The 1,480-nt window shown below is 32.7% G+C and overlaps 1 protein-coding gene across 1 annotated transcript; it reads right to left on the bottom strand.

Moving 5' to 3' along the window:
- Window positions 1–277: 277 nt before the first annotated feature.
- Window positions 278–1,088, bottom strand: LOC132296104 (protein GOLVEN 7). Its single transcript, XM_059794346.1, has 3 exons — window positions 1,004–1,088; window positions 868–911; window positions 278–523 (listed from the first exon to the last, which is right to left on the bottom strand). The coding sequence occupies exons 1-3, from the start codon at window positions 1,086–1,088 to the stop codon at window positions 278–280; spliced, it is 375 nt and encodes a 124-aa protein (XP_059650329.1).
- Window positions 1,089–1,480: the final 392 nt, after the last annotated feature.

Genomic DNA, 1,480 nt, shown 5'->3' with positions numbered 1-1,480 from the left:
ATGGTTTCCATATTAATAAATTAGAAATTAAAAAAAAAAACAAAAAAAAAAAAACAAAAACAAAATTCTGATCTCCATTGATATGAGAGAACCTTGGAATAAGAATTCCACTAAAAACACGTTAATTATCTGTTGTAGGCTTAAATAAAAGTATAATACACACAACTTAGTCTCACAAGGATTTCTTCTAAAGAGTACAAAGGATAAAAGAAAACAGAAAATAGAGAACACATACTAATTATAAATAAAGTAGAATCAGTGTTGATAAACTTCAATATCAGTTATTTTTAGGAGGGTGGTGTTCTGGTGTATGGTAATCTGCACTGAAAGCTACAAAACCAGCTGCAACATCCTCTACCTCTTTAGAAAGTAGACTTCTAACACTCTGCTCACCTCTTCCATTCAAATCCACCACCTCTTGAACCCTTTGTTTTTCACTTGAGATCTTTGAAGTCGCGGCATTTTCTTCCACCTTCTCTAGCTTCATCACATTATTGATCACCATTTTTCTACCTCTTAGAAGCTACAGACATGTTAATTCTTCAACTTTATACCAAAAACATAAATAAATTAACTAGTAATAGTGTAAAGACAACGTTATTCAGACCTAATAGTCTAGTCGAGAACCCTAACTGAGACATTTTGGATGGATTCGCCTTCTCCAATACATCCGAGGGACAGAAATCTCGGTTAGAATTTTTGGCTAGACTATTAGATCGGAGAATTATTGTCCAAAGTGCATTGCTAATTAAAAAGGAAGATCGGAGACGAACATAATTAACCTTTCACATAATTTTTCGTAGTAAGCTTACATTGTTTAAATTTTATTTTTTGTTAGAAAATAATTAACACAATTCATGTTCTTACCGTTCCAGTCGAAATAGCATTGTCTTCTCTACTTGCATTTCCATCTGTAAAAAAAATAAAAATAAAAACGAAAGCGTAAAAAGCAAATTAAAAAGAAAAGAGAGAAAAGAATTGATGAAGAAAAACTATAATATACCTTGTTGAGGATATACAATGGAGAGCCTTACTGTGATCAAGAAGAGTACTGCAAATAAGCTTTTTAACCTTATAATAGACACCATCTTTGTCTTCCTTCCTTTTGTGTGTGTGTGTGTGTCACTCAAACATCTAAAGAGGAATAACAGAAAATGTAATGTGGGCGATATAGAGAGTCCAAACAAAGTCCAAGAGGTGGTCCAAAATTTAAAATTTCTATAAGCTAAGTCAAAGCTGGGGACTAGGGTTTCCAATATCTGCCTTAAATTTTACGTTTCGTTAATTAAAAGGGTGATTAAAAATATATAATAATAATAATAATAAAAAGTTGGGCACTTTTTTGGTTGCACATTCCCATAGCAAATTGGTACATGAACATTCGTGTAAACCCATGTGTCAGTTAGTTCACCAACACAAGGAAGGATCTCATGACGTCGTACTAGAAAGAGATATTTGGTGCATGGGTTTATGGACACTA

This window comes from Cornus florida, unplaced genomic scaffold (assembly GCF_030987335.1).
Source record: "Cornus florida cultivar Cherokee Brave unplaced genomic scaffold, ASM3098733v1 CherokeeBrave_3.0.0_Hap2_Chr02, whole genome shotgun sequence".
NCBI classification, from domain to species: domain Eukaryota; kingdom Viridiplantae; phylum Streptophyta; class Magnoliopsida; order Cornales; family Cornaceae; genus Cornus; species Cornus florida.
This window is presented reverse-complemented; position numbering and strand designations above follow the sequence as displayed.

Bases quoted from the DNA above. Each gene is read 5' to 3' on its own strand.
- LOC132296104 (XM_059794346.1), bottom strand. From the start codon at position 1,088: ATGGTGTCTATTATAAGGTTAAAAAGCTTATTTGCAGTACTCTTCTTG. The intron at 912-1,003 runs GTATATTATAGT...TTTTTTTTACAG, and splicing joins CATTGTATATCCTCAACAAG to ATGGAAATGCAAGTAGAGAA. The intron at 524-867 runs GTAAGAACATGA...ACATGTCTGTAG, and splicing joins ATGCTATTTCGACTGGAACG to CTTCTAAGAGGTAGAAAAAT.